We start from the raw sequence: 23,855 nt of genomic DNA on the forward strand, positions 1-23,855 counted from the left end.
ATCAAACCAAGGTCCCCTGCTTTAAGAGCACAGAGTCTTAGCCACTGGACCACCAGGGAAGTCCCCCTGATCACCATCTCTTGATCTCATATTTCTCTCTCACCTCAATACTTCTGCCCCCTCTTTTCTTAAATAGAGATATTTTCAAAACCACTTGCCAGGGACAGGCCATACATTTTACTCCAAACTATAGTGGTCAATACAAAGGAAAACAAAATTATGCTATTTACAGTGATTATCAGGGCTTCCCTTGTGGCTCAGTGGTAAAGAATTCACCTGCCAATGCAGGGGACGAGGGCTTGATCCCTGTGTTGGGAAGCTCCCCTGGAGAAGGAAATGGCAACCCACTCCAGTATTGCCTGGGAAATCCCATGGACACAGGAGCCTGGCGGGCTACAGCCCATGGGATCGCGAAGAGTCAGATGTGATTTAGCAACTAAATGACAACAACAGGGTTCAAAATAAAAACTAACAAGTTGCTCACCAAAAGCGTAATTATTTTGGGCCCGGGATTCAGAAAAATTCCCCATGGATCCTCACAGTGCAGTAATATAATGAACAACAGCACACATCTTTATAGTCACTCAGTTGTGTATTTATAAATCCTGTGAGGTTAAGGATCTTTTTCTTACTCATCTTTTATTCCCAATGCCAGAACATTGTCTGAACCAAAGTAGACTCTCAGTGGATATTTGAATGACTAGTGGATAAATGGTTTAGTTTTATAGTTTCAGTGTTATTGACAATGTTGATAGAAACTGATGTGTAATTTAGGAAAGCATTTCCTCAAGGAGAGTACCTGAGAGTACCTGGAATTGGGTCTATAGCGTTAGAGGTCAAATTCTTGCTCAGTTCCCTTGGACCTTACCTTATATAGATACCTGTTTTGGTAGTCATTAATTGTTAGGGATGATGAAATCAGTAAAGCCTGGTAGCATAAATTTTCTTTTTTTAGGGTCCCAGGAAGAGAAGATGGTTAATAGTACCTAATAGAGAAGACTGGTTTTGCTGAGTTCTGTTCTACTACACTTAACCCTAAATCTGATCCTCTATCCAAATATCATTTGCCTTGCAACTAAAGGAAATTTTTTTTTTCATGTTGGTAGTGAGTCTGATTCTTAACAACTTTTTTTTCTTCTTATTTTTATTTATTGTCTGCACTGGGACTTTGTTGCCATGTGCCAGCTTTCTCTAGTTGTGATAAGTGGAGGCTACTTTTGTTGCAGTGTGTGGGTTTCTCTTGCTGTGGAGCACAGGCTCTAGGTGTACCAGCTATAGTAGTTGCAGCACATGAGCTCAGTAGCTGCAGCACACAGGGCCTAGAGCTTGGGCTCAGTAGTTGTGGCACATGAGCTTAGTTGCCCTGTGGCATGTGGGATCTTCTTGGACCAGGGCTGGAACCTGTGTCCCCTGCATTGTCAGGGGGACTCTTAACCACTGGACCATCTTTTGATAGCTTCTGATGACTTCACTTCTAGTGTGGAAGAAGGACGTTAGCTTCAGAATTCTGCTGATGGTCTCGAACTTTGTTTCAAGGACCAGAAAGAAGCAGTTGAAATAATGCCTAGCATTTATTGAATATCTATATGATAGTTCCTGTGTACTAAACATTGTCACAGATATAATTTGTACCTCGGGGTGATCTGGGATGTCTCAGTCTTTCATATCCATTGTCCAAGGGTTGTCCAAAGATTTGCCAAATATGAAAGAGAAACAGGAAGAAAAGTGAATTTTGAAAAGTTGAAGATGTCTTCTAAAGAGTTCAGTTTGGAACTATCTTATTCCATGATGGAAAATGCAATGATAGTGATTCATGAAAGCATTTGGCTTTATTGAATATATTTCATACTTTGTGCCTTTTGCTTCTTATATGGGCTGTCTCCTCTTTCACACAATTCTCTTGTTTTTATCTCCAAGCTTTTGAAAAGAAAAACAAGGCAGTTATTGGGAGATATGAGTGAGGATCGTGTATGTTAAAGTTATTGACGTCAGGCTTCTTCTTTAAGTCTTGAATGAGAAAATGGGGAAGTGATGTGGATCAATCAATCCAATGCCTGTGTTTAGTCAGTGAGGACACGTTTGTCTTCTGACTTCGGATGCAAGTTGTGTTTTGAGGAGTTTTCCCTTGATAGTAAATAAGGGTGCTTCAGATTCCAGTACTATTCAAAAGCATGCCTGGGAAGAAAAAGAATTTGTTAGTTGTTGAGGGTTTGTGGGAGGGAAGTAGGGGAGGGATGAAGAAGGGAAAGATTTGCAAGTGCATATGACACTGAGCTAGAGGGATCAGTGCTGCCTGCCTGCAGATGCACCCCATTTATGCACTTGAGCATGGCCTGGGGGAGCATTGGCCTGATGAATGCGGAGAGAGATGCGTTTTGATGGAGGTAATTTCCCTCAGATGGGTCTCACCATCCCACGAATCAAAACCTGTCAGCAAGGAGCTAAAGATGGAGTGAAGTTTATTGTACATTGGTTTCCATCGACACCGTCACGCTAGAAGGGTCAAGTGAGAGAGATCATTAGAACTGTGTTGATTTACTGGGCCTGTTGTGCACTTTCCCTGCAGGGCAAGGAGGAAAGAGGCTTTAGGAAGGGAGCTGAGGGGCACTGGGTAGGGAGGGAAGAGCAGGCATGCACAAAATAAATAAAACCCTCACTGGTCTCTGCGGATGAGGGGTGTGCAGACTGTTCATAGGGGATGGGAGGTGGGGGCATCTGTATTGTTTCCCCCGCCCCCTCCTCTTAAAGCCCCTGGTAGATTTGGAGCAGATGCTCTGCCTGGGTCTCCAGGAGAGGCACCAAAGGATTAAAAAAGGGATCTCAAGGGGAAATCCTAACTAGCCTTAGTGGCTAGAGAAATATATCCACTCGACCTCGCCCACCCTTCTTTTTTCTTCCCTCATTCTTTCCTCACCTTTGAGCTCAAAAAGAAACACAGGAAATTTAATTTAGAAGTCAAACTCCCATTTTGGGATATACCAAAGTAGAGAACCAGAGGGAAAAAAATGTCCCACACATTCCAAATGGACATAGGATTTGTGAAGAGAATGGGCCTATGGTTTGTGCTGAGAGAATAGCTAGGTTTCAGCAGTAATATCTCCCTCTGTGATTTGAACTTGCTGAAGTATCCCTATGAATTGTGAAAGTCGCTCAGTCATGTCTGACTCTTTGCCACCCCATGGACTATACAGTCCGTGGAATTCTCCAGGCAGGAATACTGGAGTGGGTAGCCGTTCCCTTCTCTGGGGGTTCTTCCCAACCCCAGGGATTAAACCCAGGTCTCCCACATTGCAGGTGGATTCTTTACCAGCTGACCCACCAGGGAAGCCTGAAGTATCCCTAGCACTGCATTGATTGGAAAAAAGCCCGTGGTGGTAGTTCAACAGGATATGGTCTAGTCCTGCCTATCCCCAAAAAGGCTATGTACACTCCTTTTATTTCCCCTAAAGCTGTTTCCTGCTTGGCCTGGAGGCTTAATAAAATGGTTTGCTCATCTACAATGTTCTATAGAGATTTTCATTTTGAAATTTCCATTTATATCTCTTATTCACTTTTAGTGGTGGTAGATAAAATTCAGAAAAACTTCCTAGTGGCTCTGGTAAAGAAAAATATAGTGAGGCCTGTGCTCATTGGAACCCTTAATTCTTTTCATACGGTTCAACATATGGAATAGCCAATTAGCTGAAATTAGAAACAAGTTCCTTTGAGAAAATGTTAAGTATGAGACTACTAATTGGGAGTCCTTTCCCTAGGTTCCTGGTTATGGAGGCATATGGTTGGTAGAAAGGGGTTGGGATCCTAGGATTGAGCTAAGGGTCCTAGTGATCCTTCTTCCCTTGGAAATTAATTAAGCACTACTTCCATTCTGCTACTAGTCTTTGGAAGAAATGCTTACGTGAGATACCTGAGGTTTTGGTAAAGTTAAGAAGTAGGTTCTCGAGTAAAATGGCTTGGGTTCCATTTCTGGCTCTGCTGCTTAACTGTTTGTGAGACTTGGGCAAGTTAAATCTCTCCAAACCTCAGTTTTCTTACATATAAAATGATCTACTATGTATGTCATAGTACCTGTTATCTTTAAGGTTGTTAAAAACAGCTAAATGAGATATTGCATGTAAAGAACTTCATATAGTACCTGGCACATAGTAAGCACCCACACCTAAATAATAGTGGCTATAGTATAATCATGATTGTTTTAATTTATGATTATTAAAGACAAGAATACTACTTTTTTTCTTTGAACCTGGCTCAATGTTTTACAGTAGTTTAGATTACATTAATTATATGCCCACTGTGGATTTGCTGATGGTTATAATGAAAAAGGCAGACAAATTATGTAGGCAGTATTATGTTCTACTAATACACTGTGATTAAGTGATGATAACGCATGTGTAGGATTCTTTAGTTCTTCAATAGCCACCAACTTTTCTTAGCTTCTTTCTTCCTTGCTAGAAGGCAGGTGCAGCACAAGGGAGAAAATGAACGTTTCTCAAGCTGAAAGAACCAAAGTAAGACTGAGAAAGTACTCCTGACTACTTTTTCAGAGAACTGGGCTAGTTAGATTGAACACAGAAAGCTGTATAGCTGCCTTGCTTTTGACCAGGAGCAGGTTTCTCAGAGGAACAAAGACAACTCTATTGTTGGGGTTGAGAGTAAAGGTCTTTTAAAAGTTCTTGTGTTTCTGTAGCTCTCTTGGTTGCCTTTCCTCTTGACTCTGGTTTTTGGGACACCCAGAGACACACACTGCCTACATACTGCAGGAATATGAACTTTTGGAGGCTTGCTTTTTTTTTTTTAAACCCAGCTCTGAAGCACCACACATAAGGTCAAAGTTTGTTTCAACACTTTCAACCTGACCTTCTATTGGTTACCTTTTATAAATAAGGTCAAAGAAACTGTCCTGGCCCATGATGAGAATGTTATGTGTCTATGGAGTAAGAGGGTTTCCTGGGATATCTGAGAGGATAGAATCTTTGTCTAGATATGTCAAGTTCTAGAATATGCTTTTAGGGGTGAAGAAATACCCAGGAAGGCCACCTACTTTTAGATGTTTCTAATCTTAGGACTGGGCTTTTGATTACAGGTGAGAGGTTATGGGAAGAAGGTGGAAAAAGAGAAAATAACTGTTAAAGTTGGATAAAGTGGCAGGGTTTAGGTCCTGATGGAAATATAACATATATGAGATTCTAACATTGAACAGTGCTGGGTGTGAATAGTAGCTTTAAAATGCTGTAGGAGAATTGTTTTAGTTGCTAAGTCGTGTCTCTTTTGCGACCCCCTGGACTGTAGCTCACCTGACTCTTCTGTCCATGGGATTTCCCAGGCAAGAATACTGGAGTGGGTTGCCATGTTTAGTCATTCTAGGGACAGTATGCTATATGCTAGCTTGTTCAGTTTCCTATCTGTTTTTTCTGTTTGTGTGATCCTTAGTTCTTAACACAAGGTTGGCCAGCATATAATCAATAAATTATAATTTCACTGGTATTTATCTTGTGAATGGAGGCTAGCTTGTTTCAACCCTTTTCTTTTTCCCTGAACAGTCAGAGGATGACGAAAAGCTGAAAAAGAGGAAGGAGCGGTTTGGGATTGTCACAAGTTCAGCTGGAGCAGGAACTACAGAGGATACAGAGGTAAAATATGCCTGGAATGCTTCACAGGGCCTTTGAATGGAAAATGAAGACAAACAGAATGGAGAAATGTTTTATTTCCCTGCTACTTCTTAGGTGCCTAAATGACAAGATTTTTGGTCCTTTGCTTGATATCTGTTTTCTGGATAAAGTGACCCTACTGAATTCCATCAGTATACTTTAGTAATATACTGTTAGAGCCAGTTAACCTAGTCTGAAAGAGCACAAGATTTTGAATCAGGTAAACTTGGTTAAGTGACTGTGCTACTTAGTATTACAATATACTACTTATAAGTTATAGTAATTTTTTGAATCTCAGGTTCATCATCTGGAAAGTGGAGATAATAAAACCTACCTCGAAGCAGTATGTTAATCATGAAGTGACTCTGCGTAAAATGTTTGACAGTGTTTGTCATATTGTCATATTGTTCATTATTTAGTAAATAGCAATGTCTCTGATTATTTCCAAGCCGATTTCTTTCATCATTTAATGCTGCCATATCCAACCCAGAAACAAATATAATTGTGCCTAACTTGCCTCTGAAATAGGACAGTTGGGCTCAAATGAGACTTGTTTTGTTTTGTTTTTGGCTGCATTGCACCACATGTGGGATCTTAGTTCCTTCACCAGAGGTTGAACCCACGCCCCCTGCATTAGAAGCACAGTATGTAACCACTGGACCACCAGGGAAGTCCTCATATGAGACTTCTTGTAATTATCATTTTCTTTACATATGGTTTCTGAAAATGAAAGAATGGCTTTATTTGTCAGGACGAATGCATCCATATACCAGCATTCTTTGGAGTAACATTCATTGAGACTGAGCATTGGCAGACTGCTCAGAGCATTGGCAGACTGCTCAGGGCATTGACAGACAATAATGATTCGCTGGTTTGAGAGTATCCATAATAGAAACCAAGTGTCTGCAAAGGTGTACATGAACAGTTAAAATAATGATAGAAACTTCTTAGTTGGAGAGGAATTTGAAATGGTTCTTCCATTTAATCCAAATTTATTTCTTTCCATCTGTCTCTAGAGATGACCTCTTTAAATCTGTTCCCTCATATACTCAAAATCTTACGGTCCCTATGAATAAATATCAGGGTCAATTTTGTAATAAACCCTGAAAACTTCAGAATCAGATCAGTTTACAGTCTTCATTAAGAAAAAACTAAGAGTTTGCATTCTTTGTGCTGCTAATTCAAAATAAAGCATTACCTATTGTAAGTAAATGTCTGCCTGCTTGCTGACTTGCCAGGATGAGCTAGAAGTAAACTTAGACTTGTTTTAATTCTGGTTAAAATTACCCCCTCTTTGGGACTTTCCTTGTGGTCCATTGGTTTAGAATCCGCCTGCCAGTTCAGGGTACATGCATTTGATCCCTGGTCTGGGAAGATCCTAACATGCCACAGGGCAACTAAGCTGATGCACCTCAACAACTGAAGCCCACATGCTTAGAGCCCAAGATCCACTACAAGAGAAGCCTCTGCAGAGAAAAGCCTGCGCACTGGAACTAGAGAGTAGCCCCCACTCACTACAACTATAGAAAACCCATGCATGCAGCAACAGACTCAGTGCTGCCTTAAATAAATTAATTAAAAAAAAAATTACTCCCTCTTTACCGAGGAAACTATTGTTAAACCAGGCATGCTCACTAAGTTGGTACATTTGACCTCCACGATAAGGCAGATGAGGATTTTATTGAGTAGAAAAGAATAATGGCTTTTGTTGGGAGAGTTAGTGTTTGTAAGGGAGTAGTAACGTTTGAGGCTGATGGAGTTTATATGAACCAGATGACTTTAATTTGATTCCAAAGAATTGTATCAGTAATCCAAGATTGTATCAGCTTTTTTTTTTTTTTTTTTTTTGGCCATGTACCATACAGGATGTTGAATCTTAGTTCCCTGACTAGAGATTGAACCTATGCCCACTGCATTGGAAGCGTGGAACCTTAACCACTGGACCACAAGGGAAGGCCCACTCAACTTTCCTTTTCTTTTCTCTCCATGGAAAGCAGAAAAATAATGTATTCCAAAATATAGCAGAAATAAGAAATTCATCCTGAAAATAGTATAATATGTTAAATACATTGGCGTAATACTGGTTGGACAGATTTTCCCTCTGAACATGTTCTCCTACTGACTGCCCCACCAGAGTCTTACTGTCATACAACAGTTTTTAACCACTGCTGATTCTTATGTTGTGAGCAGACAGGAGCCATCTTCAAATCCACAGATTCCAAGGAGAGAATAACGTTATTTCTCAGAAGAACAGAACTTTCAATCTTGGAAGAGGGCATAAACATTTTATAGAAGCAGTATGGTTTAGATTAAATAGGCACATCATTCATCAAAGTGTAAAAAAGATGACAGGAAAAAAATACCGCGTTGTAAAATAAGATATTCAAATGTTGTGTGAACGTTTAAGGCAGCTGATGGCCAAAGTGGGTGTGTTAAGGAAGGTAGCTTGGATACGAAGGTGATTTTACATCTAGAGGAGTTCTCTTCCTGACATCAGTGACTGAGCACTGGCAAACAGGTCTTCTTTCTTGAGGCCAGTGAAACTTGAGGTACCAGATGGTTTCATTTTTCAACTGTGGTTTAAAGAGGGTTGAGTTGGGCCAGAATTGCAATCAGCCAAAAGAGATAGCCGCATACTGGACAGATCACCAACATAGTGATGGTAACTCCTCAGTTGGGACCTTTAGGGATGAACCAGAACACCAGGAAGCCAACAAAGCCCCAGAAGACGCTCATCATGATCAGCTTTTCTTTTTAACCTAAATTAAACCTTCTCTGTGAATGGAATTTTGGGGAAAACCCCTTCTTTGCTGGGGACAGTGGTTAGAGTGAGAACTCGTACTATTTTGTGAATCACTTACAGAAGAAAAATATCTTTCTTTCTCTTCCTCTACCCATTTTGTGCCCTCTCTCCAACACTGCTTCCTTTAAGAGATCCATGTTGGGGCGGCCCCCACCCCACATTTATTCTGTTATCATTGAAGATTTATATGTTTTTCTGTGGATTTGGAGGCCTAAGAAATAGTTGCCGATTGGGCCTAACTGCCCAGAAGGGCATCCCCTTCACATTCTCCATAATACAGTGTTGGTCAGCCTTTTGTCCTTTGAAATTTCCCATTTCTCCACTTACTGGAAGACTTTCCCCGGCCTGTTGAAGGATCCATTGTTTCCAGACTAACTTGCTGTACAGCTGAGTGGCCCTCTCTCCTTTTGGAATCTTGGCTTTTCTAGCACTATTCTCTTCCTCCCCCCACCCCACTTCCTACCAAACTGCCCTAAGTAGATAACTGGAGAGATTTAGACATTAAATCTCTGGCTGCCAGCTTAAGCATGGCCTTCCCTCCTCCTTGGACCTTGTGATAGTCCATGTGAGTTTGGATTAAAGCAGCCAGGAACCTGAGCCACTGTTGTCTTGCAATCTAATTTTTTTCTTCTTGCTTCTTTATAGGCAAAGAAGAGGAAAAGAGCAGAGCGTTTTGGAATTGCCTGATGAAAAGCTTTTGATGCTTTCTGTTCTCCAGTGGTTTCCACCTCTTTGACTTCCTGGTCACATATATACCTAAATGCACAGTTATGTGCCTAGGTCCTGCCTTGCAATGAGGGAGCATGTACCCCAGGTACATCTGTGAACTCCAGCAGCAGTTTGACTTATTGCAGTTCCAACTTTAAGGTTTTTGTTGTTGTGTTGTTGTTTTTTAATTATTATTTTGCTTGTTAATAAAAAAAAAATAGAAAAAAGAACAATGTGTTTTCTCAGGTGCTCCTTTGAGTTCTTAGAGCCAGATTAGACCAGATAAGGAGATATTCATCAAATATTATAGAGAATTAGCAACAATGCGTTTATCCTTTAGAAAAGAGGAGGAGGAAAAGGATTGAGTATGTGCCTTTAAGCCTATTTATTTCCTTCTCTCATACTCACAGGCATCCTTTTACTTCTTTATTCTCCATGAAGAGGCCAAGTTTCACCCTGAATCTTTGCTTCAACAGGTTGAAATGACCCATTAGAATAAAATACAATACTGTAGGTTTTAGGAGGTGCAAAGTATATAAACACTAGGGCTAGAGATTGGTAGTCTGTTACGGAATGGAGTGCAGAGTGCCTATTCTGGAGTCTGGAACGGCCCTAATTTCAAGAGTGACTTAACTGGTTGCATTTGAAGCCAACATGTGGAATCCTGTTGGTTATGCAGTTCAGGAAAGCAGTTTGGCCGGGTACCCCTCAGAACTAGAAGAAAGTATGTAGGGATTCAGAGTATGACAGGATGTCAGAGGTGTTAAAAATTATTGCCTAGATTGTTGGGAACATAAGCTGTAGACTAGAGCCTTCTATTTTCTAATCAAACCCTACACTAGTTCAGTTTGTCTTCTGTTGCAGAAATATGCTTTTGCAGTTTTGGTAGCAGTTTTTCTTGGATATTACTAAAATCCATTTTCCTTGCCAAGCCTTCTACTTAGAATTTGGCTCTCCCTAAGCAGGGCTGCTTATTTGCATTTGAATTTCATGTAGATCTGAGACCTGCTATTTAATCTTTTTGGACATGTTGGTATAGGATTTCTCCTCTTAATCTTTTGTACTATACATCTATATAAGGTTGGGCTTTGGGGTTTGGTAGTAAAACTTAAGAACCTGGCACCTTACCTGAAGACTTTGGTTTCATGACCAGATCTCATGTTGCTGTGGTGTAATTAATTCATTTTTCCCGTTTCTACTAACACCTCTGTCTGGTTTTGTAATTAACAGAAGAATAATGTTTGATTACCTTCCTAACAAGAACCTCTTTCCACAAAGTCTCTTTGGTTCTTGGAGGACAGGGACCTAAGTTTAGATGCTTTAGGAAAAAACGGTGTCTTGGGGAGCAGATGCAAAGACTGCCCATTTGTTGTGAATTTTGCCCCATTCTGAGACTTTGGAGAAATGCACAAAAGGGAAGGTTGATTAAACTTCTTCCTCCTCTTCTCTCTTGGGCTCTACTCTCTGCTTCTCTTTTCTTTAGGCCCTGATCCTAAAGCTAGCTTTTCCTCTTTTACTCTCTGAAAATGGAACCAGAGAGAGAATTAGTTCAGTTTTGTATCTTTACAGAGATTATAGATTCAATAGGGGTTTTCTACCCAAAATAAGAGGTAAAATAGAGCAGATGCTCATAGAGAGGAGTGGAGCACTAAGTCCTTCAGAAGTTTTCTTCACTTTGTCTCCTTATCCTCTGTAATGTTCCAGAAAGGTATTCAGACTCTGCACCCCCAACCCCTGTCCCCAGGATTCTCTTCCTGGAGCCTAATCATTCTTCTCCATACTTAACTCACTTTCCCCATATTTTTGACCCAGCTCTGTGTGAGTCACTCAGTTGTGTCCAGCTCTTTGCAACTCCATGGACTATACAGTCCATGGAATTTTCCAGGCCAAAATACTGGAGTGGGTAGCCGTTCCCTTTTCCAGGGAATCTTCCCAACCCAGGGATAAAACTCAGGTTTCCCACATTGCAGGTGGATTCTTTACCAGCTGAGCTACCAGGGAAGCCTAGAATTGCTCATCAGGCTTGTGTGGGTTTTTTATTAGCCCATTTCATCCTATTCTAGCAGCTGTTCTTAGGTTGGTCAAAAGTCTCTCACCTCCAAGCCTGATCACCAAATCCTCCTCTTCCTGTCTCACTGTAATCATTCCATATATACTTTTTGAGCATGACTACTTCAGGATTCCTACGTTTTTTACTAATTCAGTCCTAAAATAGTAAGTTCTTTGAGAGGCAGAACAGGCATCCAGCCTTGCAGTTCTTTATCTGGGATCCAAGTACCCTTCCTTCCTATCCTCCAGTCTCTTTAGTGTAGCTAATCCAGGATCCAGATGTAGTTAGCTAACTCCAGTCTTCTTTTCCCTGTTTTGAAGCTGTGACATTCTCTGCATACCTGGAAGCTCTTAATGAGGGAGTCTATAAAAGATGTGGAGAGAGCCAGCTTCCTCCGCTGTAAATCTGCACCTTTTTATGGTTCTCTAGGATCATTCTGTTTTTCTCCACCATCACTATAAACCGCCCTTCCCCCCAACCCCAAATCCTGGGAATTTACTTCTGAAGATACAAGGCTAGAAGCTTCTGTGGGGGCGAGGGCTATAAAGAAGGAAGATGCGAATAACAGCACTTCTTGGTGTTGAGTCCTGTTGCCATGTCTGACATGAGAAACAGATCCGGTGGAAGGAAAGACCTAATATAAATAAGAATATAAGAATATATTCTATAATAAATGTTTTTCCCTGTTCTCTTTCATGAGGACCCCCTGACAGTGTCACTCATCTCTGATTATTGGACTCCACCAAAATCTAATGTCCCCCTCTCGTGCAGCATGTCAACACACTCTTCTTGTATTTCCTTCCAAAGAGACTGAAAAATACCAAGTTTTAAGATTTTGGACTGCCATTGAGCCTAAAGTACTCCCAGCTTTCTCTTTATTTCTTTTCCTTTCTCAGTTATCCCTGCATTTAATTTTTCTATCTCTCATATCACTATTAATAGAATGAAGTATTGTATAGCAACTACTTCGGTATAATTCCTTGTTCTGCCACACTAGCTCAACTGGCTCCAAAACCCGGGGAAATTACTTAATCATTCTTGACTCTTTGATTCTGTGCCAATAGCAACCTTATTGTGAAGGTTGCTGTGAGAACTGATACTGTCATATTTATGTAAGGAGCACAGTTTGCTTATCATATATTGTAATCATTCAGTAATTATTAGCTCTTAATTTTACTCGGTGATTTATAGTAGAAGTACTTTCTTTTTTCCTGAATAAGTTACAGCTAGAGAGGGTAGGGGGCTGAGTGTACTAGTTTGAGAGAATGTATGTGTATGCATACCACATACGCAAATGCTTTGGGGGATTCTGAGAGTGAGAATAGGTAGGAGTTGTCCCAATTGTTACCTTAGACACCCAGCTCACTGACAGGAAAGCTGGCTTTGTGGCTGGAGCATTGACTTCCCAGCTTCTGCCCCACCATACACCAGAAGCTGTAAATGCCCCTGCCTGCTGGTTTTTAGCTTGGGGCCCCTGGTGTGGGCAGAGACAAAGTATAGGGTAGCTACTCATCCATTAGGTTGCAGATGTTTGAGGGTAAACATCATCTTGTAACTTCTTGGTGTTCTCTCAAGGTAGGAAACCTTGAACCTTGGGTGGGGTGGGGGAATCTATTTTTACCTGGGGCAAAATGTAGGGGTAGGTGTGGGTAAAGCAGTTCCTTGTGGGGAGGATACAATGTGTAGCACTTCAGCCCTCTCTCAGCTTGGTAGTTGGTCTGAGCTGGGGTCAGTCTGCTAACCGAACTGACAGGATAGGGTAAGCACAGTGGCACATTGAACCCATATTGTCCTCCATTCTGGATCAGATTGATGTCACAGGACCTTTCCTGCTTTCAGTTACAGGCAAGATTCTTTTGCCACTCCCCCACCCCCACCCCCACCAATTTGTATGCTCTGGGAAGTGTGCTCCAGGGACATGGGAGACATTTTTATAGTAGAATGAAAGTATTTAAGATGCTTAACCATTCTTGGAACACCGGAAGTTCAAAGTTGGGTTGGTTTGTGGATTTTGCTGAAATTTTGTTGAGGAAACCTAGGGTCAGGGAACTGCAGGAAAATAGGATAGATATTATCTGAATCATCTCAAGAGGACTTAGATCTTCTGCTCTGTGGAGGCTGGGAGAGGGTTTTGTAATCTCTGGGACTGTTCAGGATCAAGCCTCCAGTGAAGAGTTGGTCTAGGTTCCCTTTCTTTCCCATCTTCTGCCCAACCTTCCTTGGCTGCAAGCCCCAGCTCTCATCCCAAAGACTCCCATCTTCTTACTCCTTAAGCACAAAGTTTCATCCTCTCTCAGATCCTCTGCTTCCTGGTCTCCGAGGTGTAAATGTGGCGCTTGATTAGGGAGAAGAGCTTAACGCTGAATTCTAAACTCTTTGACTGCTTTTATTTTTCTTTTTTCAGGTTCAAGTGCTGGATTGTGTCATGTGACCATCCCAAAACTCAGAGCACCCTATGGCCATCTTTGCCCTCTGTCACATAACTTGAAAACTGCCTGATGGCCTTTTTGCAATGGTTCCCTCCAGGAAGACTTGATCTCAGTGAAGAGGTCCTTTCCCGGCATTCCAATGCCCCTGTCAGCCCCATACTCCTCAGACACCCTTAACAAACAAAGGCAATCACACACACGGTGTAACAAATACACAAAGTAAATAATAATTACACTAATTATGATCAGAGGGGCACTGGCCAGGTCCACACACATCATAAGGTGAGAGGGGGTACTAGTTCCCACTAGTTTGCTGGGCTATGCCCCCAAGCCTCTTTACCCCATGCCTCTTTGGGGGTGAGGAAGACCAGGGGAATGAGACTTCAACTCATAGATTTATGTTCATAAGAGAATGACCTTCCCCCAAAGGTCTTTATTTGGTGGCATTAAAGGGGCGTATTCTAAGTGTCCCCAAGTCTACTGCCCCAGCTCTCTAGAATTTGTAGAGGGAAGTCACCTGATGCCTATTGCCCAGTCCCCACCCTGTGCCAAGATCAAGAGACATGGGCATTTGACCTTGGAGGAGGCATCTTCTGTTCTTCACTTCTCTGTTCCTTTCTTTCCACCAAGGAAATGTGAATGGTTTTGGTGGTCAGGGGCATCTTGTTCTCCAAGATTGGAGCAGAAGGAGTGATGAAGAACAGGGCCAGAGAGGAGAGACTGGGGGTCAGTACTGCTGCTGCGTGGGAGGAGGCAAGTTGAAATGAGCTCTTGCCCATTCCTGTACCAAAACACCTCATCTCACTTTTTCACTACGGGAATGGGAATAAGATGCCAAAATTCACCACCATCACCTTTCCAAGGGTGGTTACATACCTTTGCCCCTTCCACCAGCTGGGCCAGGCAGGAAAGTCATGCTCTCGGGAAGAACAAGCCTTCCAGGTCAGCTCTCCAGCTCAGGTTTTACTTGTGTTCTGTATTGTTTGCATCAGACCCATGACTGCTGGCTCTACTCAGAGTGTGTTTTGCTGAAGGTTCTTTCCCCCTCCACTCCTGATATCCTCCAGGCTCCTACATGGAGCCAAGAGGTCTGGAGGTGAGGTATGGATAGGGTATGGATCAGAAGGTTCTCAGCTCCTTGGTGTCAGGCACTGTCCAGCTGGGAGGCAGAGGGGAACTTGTACTCTGAAGCCTGTGACTCCTCTAAGCCTCACATCTCTTCACCACTACTCTGGTGCCCTGGTTATCTGTCCCACAGCGAGAGGTATTTTATGTCCATAAAGTGCCCGTGGTAAGTGCTCAGAATTCATCTCTTGGCTGTGGCGGGTGCTGCTATTTTCTCATTCCATCGAGGGGAAGAAACTGAGGCACAGTGAGTCCAGAGGAGGATGGGTCAGGATTGGGAAAGGAATGAATAGGCCCAGCTAGTGACCTGGAGTGGCAACCAGTCCCTGCCTGCTTTCCAGCTTTCCAAAGCAAGGAGTCTCCATCCTTCCCAACCTCTGCTCTAACTGGCCTTGTCAGATGCTTTTCCCCACTGTATCATCCCCTCCCTGCTGCCAGGTACTGCTAGATTCCAAAAATAAAAGATAAAAATAATTATAGACACTCTGCTCCCTTGTTCTACCCCCTTCCACCCTGAGCTTTGGGGTTGGGGGACTGAAAGGTCCCCCTTCCAGAATCCCTTCCACCTCGGTCTGCTGGCTCTATTCTCTAGCCCAGAGCAGTGATTTGGATTCAAATGCCCTGTATCCTTCAGCCTCCCTACTCCTTTCTTGACTCCTGACCCTTCACAGACCTGGGGACTCTGGGCTGTCTCTCCTCTTCTTTTTTACGGTCCTGAAGATAGAGGCAGGGAGCAGAGGCATTCCGCAGGCTCTTTGGTCTCTCTCTTGGCTGGGGGGAATTTGGGCAAAAGCAGGCCACACCTCTGCCTAAGGAAGTCAGTACCTTGAGGGTAGACCTGAGGGTTAGTTCTGTGGCTCTCATACAGATCTGGATGTTGAGCCTCTCCCTCCCACCCTCCCCCCACCCCCCCACCCCCCCACCCCAGCTCCTAAACCCTAACCTCTTACCATTTCTGTGACTGCTGGAATTCAGTTCAACCCGTTTGGCTCAGGAAGTTTAAGTAGGGTGATTTGGGGTTGGAAACTTCCATGTCAGCCCTCTTGCCCTCTACTCCCATTCTCAACCCTGGAAGCTTTAAACAAGTGCTTAAGTAGGTGAGTATTGAGGGAGAACAGGGTTTGGGGAATAAGGGACAAATGGGGCACAGTGGGCAGGGGCCCATCTATTTAAGTAAAGCCAAATACCAAAAAATGAGATACCAAAAAAATGAAAAGTCATAATAAATAAATAAATAAAATCTCCAGATCCTCACTTTTGCCCCTGCCCTCACTTCCCTTCCCCCAGCCACTGCTGGAGGGAGAAAGAGAAGAAGCTAAGAATGGATTTTGATTTCCTCTCTTACTGAGAATGGTAGTCAGGGGACCTCCCCAGCCATACCAAGCCCCTCACCTTGCCAGTGGAAGAAAGGAGGCTTGGTGTGGGGCTTTCTCTTAGTACTCCACTTCTGTCTCTTTCTCATGGTTATCTCTGCCTAGTCTCTGTCTCTCCTGCATCTCTATCTCTTTGCCTTCTCACTGCTGCTCTTTTTGTTCCTCTGTCTCTATCCCTCTGCTCTACCTCTGTCTCTACGTCTCTCTTTCTTCTTGCCAAACCTTCTCACCTCAAACATTCCCCACCTGACCATGCCCCTCCTCTCCCCCCTTTCCCCCAAACCCCTCACCCCTCAATCCCCCACCTGCCTCCCTCAGTTGTATTGCACACCGTGTGGGCAAGGAACAAGGTGTGATGTTACATCTGAAGAGGTGGAGGGAGCTCTAGGGCCTGGGGAGCAGGGGGTCAGGGCTGGGGGGGTCTAGGGGCAGGGTCTGTTGGGGAGGCATCCGCTGTCCCCCACCTTAGGAGCAGCCACAGCGATCCACCACCATGCCAGGGATCTTGCCGTAGATAATCTGCTGCTTGTCATTGAAGTAGAGCATGTTGATTGGGGACATCTTGGTGGGTGTGCAGCAGGGCCCGGCAGAGCCTCTTGGGTTAGCCTGTTGCACCAAGTGGGTGTGCGGATACTTTTGCATAAACATGTACTCGCACTGGCCGGAGCAGTAGTTGGCCTTGTAGCGTTTAGGAGCGATGATCCAGTCCCAGCCAAAAGCCTCAAAGTCCACAGTGAGGGGGTAGCGGCAACAGCGGGACTCACTCGAATGTTCATCGCAGTCCAGGCCCAGGTTCCGCCGGGACCGTTTTGTGTTCTCTAGGACTCGAAGCTCCATAAAAGGATGCTGGGGGTGAGGGAGAGGAGAAAGAGATGTAATAGAGCCTTGAGGAGCTCTTACTCCCTGTTTCTTCTCACCTGCCCCTCAACAGGGGCAGGAGAACAGAGACCAGTGATTTCTCAGCTTCTCCAGTGCTCCCCTCCCCAGCCCCTGTTTTCTACCCACTTTTCTTGCCAGCTAGCCATGTCTCCCTAAACTCACCTCTGATTCTCTCCTGGCAACCTGACCCTCATCAGCCCCTTGGCCCAAGGTCTCAACAATAGCCCATCTTTGTTGTCCCGTGAATCTATTAACTCACACCTTCACCCCAAATACAGTTTTTAACTGTTGGCCTGCCTTGGATCTCTGAAAACTGGTAGCACCCCATTACCACCATCACCACCACCACCTAACACCTCTAGAGTCAGCTCCGGGCCTAGAAAAATCATGCTGGTCCCTAACCCCCTTTACATTCCTGGTCTACCATTTCCAACACCCCACCTCCTCAGGGCCAGGTTATACATATCTGCCAATATCTCAGGCTCCCTGCTCACCAGCCCCTCAGCTCCCGGCCCCAGGGAGGTGACAGCCAGGTCTGTGCCACTAGGATCGAAGGCGTTGATCTCGATTCCCCAGTTGCTCTGTGGCTGGCGGAACCAGCTGTGTAGTACTTGCTTGAAGTCGATGCTTTGCCAGTGGCCGGAGCGTGAGTGCAGGTCAATTTTGAGTGAGCGGATACGGATGTGACGCCGGCCTCCGCCCCCTACCCCTGCAGTCCCTTCCCCAGTTAGTGGTTTCAGTCGCAAGATCTGCAAGTAGACTGTGGCTGGGCGGGGCACAGGCCGGAGATACACCCACAGCTGGGCCTTCAGTACCTTTGTGAACATCACCTTGGGGCTGAAGTGGAAATGGCAGCAAAGAGGGCTGCCATCTGTCTGCACCGCAGGGTCGGCTGATAAGAGAGAAGGGGGCACAGTATCAGCAAAGAGTGTTTGTGGAGGAGGTCAGCAGCCCTGGGGGCATTGACAACTCAGACTCCTCAGTCTGTGTTTTCCAGTTCTTTACCCTCACTGTCCTGTCACTGGTACCTTGAACAGCAACCCCACTCTCCTGGTAAGATAATGGCTCATCAGGCCTTACTAATCTGCACCCCTTCCTTAAATGTTTGTCTTAATGCATAGGTTCCTCTCTACCAGGTAAGCTGCAAAAGTAGTTATTGGGGAATTCTTCACCTGCAGTCTTCCCTTCCTCCAACTTTCCCCAGAATATAGGGCTCCAACTTTTTCTGAACCTTTGATGCTCCCCATAAAAGCCAGAATTCATACCACACCTGTCGTCCTCAGGTCACCTTGCCCCATTTCTGCTCTGTTTTTTCTGGTGGCCAGATGTAGCCTGGCACAGGCCCCCCCAAAACAGATGGCCTCAGGGAATGGATAACCCAGGGTCCAGATAGGGAGCAAGGACTAAATTTATTCCATGAAGTAAACCAGAATTCAAATCTAGGCTTCCTGCATCATTCCCACTAGAAATAACACACCCAGAAGAATGGAACTACTTAAGCACTCCCAATGTATCTGGGCTTCCCAGGTGGTGCTCCACCTGCCAATGCAGGAGACAAGAGACCAGGGTTTGATTGCTGGGCTGGGAAGATAGCCTGGAGAAGGAAGTGGCAACCCACTCCAGTATTCTTGCCTAGGAAATCTATGGACAGAGGAGCCTGGCAAGCCTGTCCATGGGGTTGCAGAGTTGGACGTGTGTGCGCGCACATGCATCTGACTGCTCAATCCCTTGACCCTGAGAAAAGTTCCTTCAGCTGCTTCCTTCTCCTCACCATTAATGCCTCCACTTTCAAGAAAGGGAAGAACTACCTTTGTGTATTTTTTCTCCTACTTTCCCAAGGCATCAGAAATAAAGTTCAACAAATCAGATCAACTGTAATGTCATCTCTCCTCTGAGCTTCCTTTGGTTTCTCAGTACAGTGCCTATACGTCTGCAAGAAGTCAGTAACACCCCAGCTTTACATTTTGGCCAATTTCCCCTTGTTTTGGATCATAATCTGACCATTCTTGAGTTTAAAGGATGATTCTCAATATCTGCTTCTGTTTCCATTTCAGTTCCTCTCAGTTCCCCTTTCTAATCTCAGTTGGGAATGCCCTAAATCATGTTTCTATTGGTTTTGAATATCTATTATCACTCTTAATAGCCTGAGGAAGAACTAGGAATGAACTTCCAGAGCCACGAAAGGATGATCAGAAAGTCCAAGCCCATTATGTATCATGCCCAGGTCTGCATAATCATGGAGAATTTATCATTTGTTGCTTCATAATCATTCCCCCATTCCCCATCCTAGGAGATACCAGGAGGATACTCCAAGTGAAATGGGGAGGAAAGTGCTCACTGATCTTCAGATGTTCAGGAACCAAGACACAAAGTTCCTTTGCAGCTTTCTTTCCCTAAGTTCTTCAAGCTTCCAGAGCACTGGTGGTTCAGTTATCCTCCTGCTGGATTTTCAGTGATGGGGCTGGAGTTTCAGTGATGGGGCGGTGGGGTAGAGTTTGGGAAGTGGAGTTTCAGGAATGAGGAGAGTCCCTGGGGCAGGGTAGCTGCTGGTGAGATGGACAGTGACAAGCAACAATCCAAATAGCATACTATGCCTAATTTCAGTATAGAGATGGTTTTATTTTCCTGCCTGTCTTCACCATTAAGGACTAATCTCCACGAGGGCAGACACTGTGTTGATAGTGCTTCTGTATTGCTCACCAGTGTAGCTTCATTGCCTCCCACAGTACTAGGCCATGCTCAGTAACATGCTGAATGAACTCCCTAAGCTCCCCATCTTAAGTTACACAGGCAAGTGCTCAAAAGTTCTTCCTGGCATAAACCTTGTTCTTTGGCTACAATTAAAGTGGGTTTAATCACTGCCTGACTCATTAACCAATATGTGACCTTATTCACCAAGCTTCTCATTGTTACAGATAATAATCCTTGCTTCATAGGAGTGCTAAGCATTAAATAAAGAATGTGAAAATAGTAGTAGTTTCTCAGTTGGTTTATTATTAGTTTTGTAAACTCTAAACATGTATCCCTACCTAAACATGACCCGAGGCTTAGTGATGGGGGACTAGGTTCCAGGGCCCCATCCTTCTAAGGCTTTGGTTCCTTCAGGCAGAGTCCCCCATCCTCACCCCTGGGAATCATCATACACTTCTCCCCCAGTCGATATGAGGACAGTTGGTACCACAAGGGGACAGGATGGAGACATTCGGAGAAAGGGAAAGGAGAAGGGAGAGTCTGGAGAGGGTGAGGGAGATAAGAATAGAGAAGAGACACTTAGAGATGAAGACAGACATCTAGAAGAGATAGAAGTGGAGGAGAGAAGCAGAGCGGAAGATCACGGTGGGGGAGAAATATGTTTGGGAGCTGGAGAACACTGGGAGAGGAGGAGGGATGCTAAAGGAGTTGAATGGGGGTTAGGAAGCTGAAAGGAGGTAGGCAGCTAAGACTAGTGGGGTAAGGAGAAAGGATAGAAGAATACAAGGGGAGGAACAAAGAAACAGGTAGAGTCACAGAGGAAACCAGGGGCTTGAGAGAGTCCCCAATGCACACACAGACCAGCTCTCAAGGGGAGGGGAAGGAGCCACATCTGTGTTGGATTGATCGGGTTGGTGGCAGGCAGCAGGTCAGGTTTAGTAGGCGGCTCTGGTCTGGAGAGAGGTCACTGCACTATTTTCAGCAAAAGCCCAACCCCCTCCCTGCTCACCACCTCCTCCTCTTCCCACACCCCCCACTCCCAAACACCAAACACACTTTCCTTACCCTCGCTGGAAAGCCTAGGGGCAGGAGGTTGGACAGAGAGGCCAGGGGCCTCTGGGTGTAGAGAGGAGAGAGAGAAACTGAGGGGCTGGGCTTGGCTCCGTGAAGGGCAAGGGGGCTGGGTTCCCAGGATGGAAGCTGGGGTGGGAGAGCCTGAGAGGGTGGAGGGAACTAGGGCAGGCAGTGCAGCCTAGGAGAGGTGGGGGCTGGGGTCCAGGGTAGAGGGCTGGGGGAGGGGAGGGAGGGGGAGGGGAACGGAGGCCATCTCTGCTGACAAACACCTCCCCCGATTAGCAGAGCACAAGTCTCTTATTAAAGCGGGTCCCTGGGGATTAGACTATAAAAGTCTCTTTTTCCTTTTCCCCTCTCTCCCTCCCCGCCCCTTGGCTCCCCCTCCCTCTCTTAAGAGCTCAGCTTGTCTCTTAAAGGGGACGTACAATACCTGGCTGGAGACCCAGTTCCCTAGTTAGCCAAGTCCTGGGGTTGCAGGAGGGTAGAAGCCGAGGTGGAACCCCACCTGCTGGTGTCCTCCCCCCTTCTGCCCACCCCCTGAGTCTAACCTGCATTTCCCAAACTGTGCGTGCAGCATCTGTTCACTTCCTGCATCCCAACGACCAGAGCGATCTCTGGGCTCCGGCCTATAGGTTAAGAGATGCTAGGGGTAGAATGAGCAAGGGAAAGTCCACAGCTCCATCTCTCACACACCCGCACCACAGATACCAAAGTATCTCTTTCCTCCGTACCCTTCATCCTCTTCCAGCAAACTCTTCTTCAGAATTCCTCGACCACTCTGTTTCTAACTTGATTTCTAACCCCCATCTCTGCTCTCAGTCAGTCTGACCATCGCTTGTATAAAAGCAGAACCTTAGGAACAGAAGGGAGACTAAGGAACGCAAGACCAGATCCTAGACCTTCCCACCCCCGACCCCAGGATAGTTTCCTAGTCCTTTGAGTGTGTTTTTCTTTACAGCCCTGACCAAGTACTGTGGAGTTAGGGTCACAGAAAAACTGGCGGCAGTGTCGGGCACTCAGCCTCCCAGAGGCACACCTGGGTTCCTGTGCCTCTCCCTTGGGGGTGGGCCGCTAGGACTCCCCTTAGCCCTCAGCTTTTTATGACCCATTTGCCAATAAACCAGTCTCCCCCTCTTCTGTTCAGAGCCATAAAACCAAACAGTTGGTGGGGAGGGGGGCGACTTTGCCAAACCACAAGGGAATGAGGGGATCTGGTTCCCTGGAGTTGCTGGGGGTGGGGTGGGTGGGGGGAACACCTCAGTGCGGGGAGGGGGAAAGGGCTCATTGGACTTTAGGGAAAGCTGGGGGGTTGCGGGGAGTGGGGGTGGGGTGGGGGGGCAATGTTGGCCTGGATTTTCCAGGCCATAAAATTTCAAAGCATCTCAAGTCTATTAACATGTTCATCTTACGTTTGGCCAGGGACTAGGATGCCTGGGTTCCCCCTCCCTCCTACCAATTTTTTTTCCTCCCTGAGTCTTCCTCTCGCTCCTCAAGCCTGGTTGCGGCTAGGGGAGGGTGAGTATGAGATACAGCATTAAGGTCTGAGTTGCCAAATGGGTGCTCTTAGCTCCAGCGCCATGGAGTTGAGTTCTCTGAGCTCTGTTAGTACCAAGAAGGCACGGCTTTCCCGGCCCCTCGGGAGAGCCGGTGTCAGAAGGGCTCCCGGTAGAATGGGTGCCGGCTGGGTGCCTGCTGAGCCCTGGCTGAGATACAGGGCTCGGGATCTCGTTCCTGGGAGGCGGAAAGAAGCCCTAGGTTTTCGGCAGCCCGAGGGGCGCGTTGCAAAGCCCAAGGTGTACGGGGTGGTGAGTCGGTGCCAGGTCCATTGAGAGGAGGAGAGCACGGCAGCCAGGCTGGGACTGCGCGGGTCCCGGAGCCTCCCGATTCTGTTCTCCAGCCTCTCCACCAGGACCCTTCAGGATGAGTTGCTGCCCCTTCCCCTCCGCTGCAGAATCCCCACAACACGGGTGGGAGACGGTATCTCACAACCCTTTCCGTTTGCCCCCCTCACCTCCGGGAGCGGGGCGGGCACACAATTCCGCAGCCCATCTCCACAGCTCGGAAAACTTGTGGAGCAGCCCCCGCCCCCCAATCCATCAAGTTTTCGCAGAAAAGGCTTTCCGGCCGGAGCAACCAGGGGCGCCCCGCTTCGGAGCCGGAGGCGCTCACTTTCTCGGAGCCGGAGCGGGAGCCAGCACCCCACCGCTCCTACCCCGCCGCCCACTTACTCTCCTGGGCCATGCTAATGACAGTCTCGGTGGTGGCGTGGTACTCGTCCTCCTCCAGGAAGTCCTCGGGCTGCAGCGCGTCGCCCTGGAAGTCGTGCAGGTCCAGGATCTGCTGCAGCGGCGGCGCCTTGGGCAGCAGCTGCTTCACCACCTCGCGGCTGATGTTGGGCGCCTCCTTGAGCCGCAGTTTGCTCAAGATCTGCGACTTGATGCTCTCCAGGCGCAGCTCTCGGCTGTGCTGCCGCCACACGCACACGGGGCAGCCGTCGGGCTCGGGCGCCACGGACGGGGCTGGCCGGCTCGAGCGCTCCCCCCCGGCCCCCGCCGCCGCCGCCGCCGCCGCCGCCGCCGCCGCCGCCGCGGGGCCCTCGGCCGCCTCCCCCCGGGGCCGCAGCTCCAGGGCGAGGAGCAGGAAGCCCAGCAGCAGCGGGGCCGCGAGCACCATGCTGGAGGGGAGGGGAGGGAGGACTGGGGGGCGGGGACGCCGGAGTCCCGCGGGGAGGGGGCGGAGGGAGGAGGGAGGGAGGAGGAGGGGGTCCGGGCGGCGCGGGGATTGGGGGCTGCCCGGCCGAGGGGGGGCCGAGGGGCCGGGGGCGGCGGGCGCGCGGGCGGGGCGGGCGGGCGGCCGGGGCGGGCGGCTGGGGGGGCCCGAGCCCGGGCCAGGCCCTTTATAGCCCCGGCCCCCGTGTCGTCAGCGGCCGCGATTGGCTGCGGAGCCAACAAAAGAGGCAGCGCTGTCATCCGAGGCGAGAGAGGGAGCCGGAGAGAGCCGAGGAAAAGAGAGGGAGGGAGCGAGGACTCAGGGAGAGGCAGAGACAGAGATCCTAGGGTGAGGGAGAGGAAGGGAGAG

General features: G+C 46.7%; 2 protein-coding genes across 5 annotated transcripts in view; one reads left to right on the forward strand and one right to left on the reverse strand.

Annotated features, from left to right (window-relative positions):
- SARNP (SAP domain containing ribonucleoprotein) overlaps positions 1-9,281 on the forward strand; it is a 47,632-nt gene extending 38,351 nt beyond the window's left edge. For 2 of the 3 annotated variants that reach the window (XM_081595251.1, XM_081595252.1), the window contains 2 exons: positions 5,538-5,627; positions 9,094-9,281. In XM_081595251.1, coding sequence (XP_081451377.1) covers positions 5,538-5,627; positions 9,094-9,135 — 132 coding nt within the window. In that variant the 3' untranslated portion in view covers positions 9,136-9,281. Of the gene's footprint in view, positions 1-5,537; positions 5,628-9,093 lie in introns of those variants that run through there. The other variant, XR_014083395.1, reaches the window with a different exon arrangement.
- GDF11 (growth differentiation factor 11) lies at positions 1,559-23,450 on the reverse strand. Of its 2 annotated transcripts, none has more exons than XM_081595232.1 (4): positions 23,006-23,450; positions 17,507-17,904; positions 16,598-16,979; positions 1,559-2,175 (listed from the first exon to the last, which is right to left on the reverse strand). In XM_081595232.1, exons 1-3 carry the CDS (start codon positions 23,448-23,450, stop codon positions 16,599-16,601), a joined length of 1,224 nt encoding a protein of 407 aa, XP_081451358.1. In that variant the 3' UTR covers positions 1,559-2,175; position 16,598. The 2 variants fall into 2 exon arrangements, with proteins under 2 accessions (XP_081451358.1, XP_081451359.1); XM_081595233.1 differs by lacking the exon at positions 1,559-2,175 and adding an exon at positions 15,184-15,204.
- Between the last annotated feature and the right edge of the window lie 405 nt (positions 23,451-23,855).

Source organism: Giraffa tippelskirchi, chromosome 4 (assembly GCF_054371585.1).
Source record: "Giraffa tippelskirchi isolate mGirTip1 chromosome 4, T2T-mGirTip1v1.2.pri, whole genome shotgun sequence".
NCBI lineage: Eukaryota > Metazoa > Chordata > Mammalia > Artiodactyla > Giraffidae > Giraffa > Giraffa tippelskirchi.